The sequence below is a fragment of the Diaphorina citri genome, unplaced genomic scaffold, assembly GCF_000475195.1.
Source record: "Diaphorina citri unplaced genomic scaffold, Diaci psyllid genome assembly version 1.1 scaffold45441, whole genome shotgun sequence".
Taxonomy (NCBI): Eukaryota; Metazoa; Arthropoda; class Insecta; order Hemiptera; family Psyllidae; genus Diaphorina; species Diaphorina citri.
In genome coordinates, this window is record NW_007422761.1 from 18320 (window position 1) to 20370 (window position 2051).

The following is a 2051-nucleotide window of genomic DNA, read 5'->3' on the forward strand; positions in this document are numbered from 1 at the left end:
ATAGCGAAATTTGTTCATATTCTTCAACATTTGGATGAGTTGAGCTCGAGAAGCCATGGTAGAAGAACAGGAATTGGAATTCTTGTCAACTGGGCGCTCTTGGCAATGCAGCAGCCTCAACATATGACGAGTTGTTGTTTTAACCATTCGTTCGGATCAGAGATCAAACAACAGTAGCGAACAGCCATCTGATCCAAGAAAACAAACATAGAACCAAACTTTTAGAAGAAATATATAATATCATGTATTAATCATGGAATAATGGTACTAATATATATATATATATCATAAATAAAAGTAGTGGTAGAGAGGATCGTAATATCTACCTTGATTCCCAGAAGTGCTTTGTGTAAGAGTTCTTCTGGCGTTTTTCAGCGTGCCATTTTTGGATGGGGTGGATGGGAAAGCGGATGAAGCTCTAGCTTGCCAGAGGACTGTTGTTAGCATTGTCATTGTTGTTTTTGTCAGCGTTTCTCAGTCTGCTTCTTCGTTGGTTTCTGTAGCTGCGTCAGATCTAATACTGGCAGATGATTTTTGGGCATGTGGAAACAATGAATCTGTGTCCTGTTGATTCAACGTTGAAAGTTGTCAACAAGGCGGAGGCATAGGAGTGTAAGGTCATGACCCTTGCATGGATGCTCAAGAAGGATGAGAGGTCAGCAGCTTTGTCTTCACCGTTGTAGTGAACTTTCATGGCAACTCCAGTGCTGGATTCTCCGTAAGTTTGGGTCCACTGGAAGTAAAATTGAAGAAACATTGTAATTAATTTCATGCCTCACAATTGTGGTGGTTTATGTCCCGAATTTACACCCTAATTCGAATAGTCCTCACTTATATCGCTCTTGATTTAACACTTATGCTGATGATGGCTTTCACTTACCTCTCTAGTTTTTCTGACGCTGATGTCCTTGGTGTTTTGTGATTTTTCAGCTGGGGTCAAGTTGAGGATGTTTTGGATGGTGGTGTATGGGTGTTGGGTGGCGATGAAGATTTTCTCTTCCTTGTTCTTGTTCAAAGGTTCGACCTTGAAGGCAACTTGATTGTTTTGTAAATCTAAGTCAGCGGCAGCCTTGATGGGAATGTTGACTTGGAAGTATTTGTTGTTTCCAGCAATGTAACGTTGTTGGTTGTTGGGGGTGATGAAACTGATCTTTGATTGTCCCTTACCGGCGTACCTGTAAAAATGGGTCACATTTCATGAAGCTTAGTTACCTTGAGAGACAAATATGTATTGAAATTCAAAAGTTACAGTACTATAATAATCATGAGAAGTTCAGAAAAAAGATCTGTTTCAAGCAATTTCCATTGATTAGTTTATACTTACAACAGTTGAGCTTCAACAGTGACGTTGGCAGTGTTGGGTACAGCAACTTGACGGTCATTTCCTTCGACTAAGCTGGGGTGAGTCTTGAGTTTCATTTCTCCTCCAACGGAAACCAAGTTGGTCTTTTTGTAAGAGAATTGGAAGGGAAGACCCATAGCGGTGGGGAAGCCAACGTTGATAACAAAGCTGTTGTACAATTTGGTGTAGTTGAAGTTTTGTCCGTTTTGGAGTTGAGCGGCAACGGCCTTGAGGGCTAAAATGATAAAAATGAAATAATTATATTTGGGTTAATAACCACCGCAAAGTTTTTTCTATTATTTTTTGGATTTCGGATGTTATCTATTCAATAAAATTAGCGAGTGATTCAAGAATTTGATTTAGAATCTAAGAACTTTATCGATTGAGAATATGATGTTTGTAGGGGCACTCACTTCTTGGGATCTGTTCTACGGTGTGGTTGTCAAAAGCGAAGAGTCTGTTTCCTCCGAAGATGGTTGCGTAGATTTGAGCTTCAACTTGTTCGGCTTGTTCTCTCTTGATGTTCAACATCTGGGCAATCTTTTCGGTAGAGTGTGAGTCGTTGTTGGAAGATTGTTTGGCGTTCTTTTCTTGTCTTCTGGATTCTTCGGTACTGAATTGGTTTTCCAACAATCCCAATAAGTCGCTGACACTAGCAGTCATGACATTGAGCTGTAAAGAAATAATTATTAAATTAATAGAATCATCA

The 2051-nt window shown here is 39.6% G+C and overlaps 1 protein-coding gene across 1 annotated transcript in view; it reads right to left on the minus strand.

Moving 5' to 3' along the window:
• Positions 1-2012, minus strand: part of LOC103523837 (vitellogenin-like) — a 17386-nt gene extending 15374 nt beyond the window's left edge. Inside the window, exons 1-4 of the mRNA XM_017449335.1 lie at positions 1756-2012; positions 1325-1577; positions 881-1175; positions 541-733 (exon numbers count right to left, since the gene is read on the minus strand). Of these exons, the coding sequence (XP_017304824.1) occupies positions 541-733; positions 881-1175; positions 1325-1577; positions 1756-2005 (991 nt within the window). The 5' untranslated portion in view covers positions 2006-2012. The remainder of the gene's footprint in view (positions 1-540; positions 734-880; positions 1176-1324; positions 1578-1755) is intronic.
• Between the last annotated feature and the right edge of the window lie 39 nt (positions 2013-2051).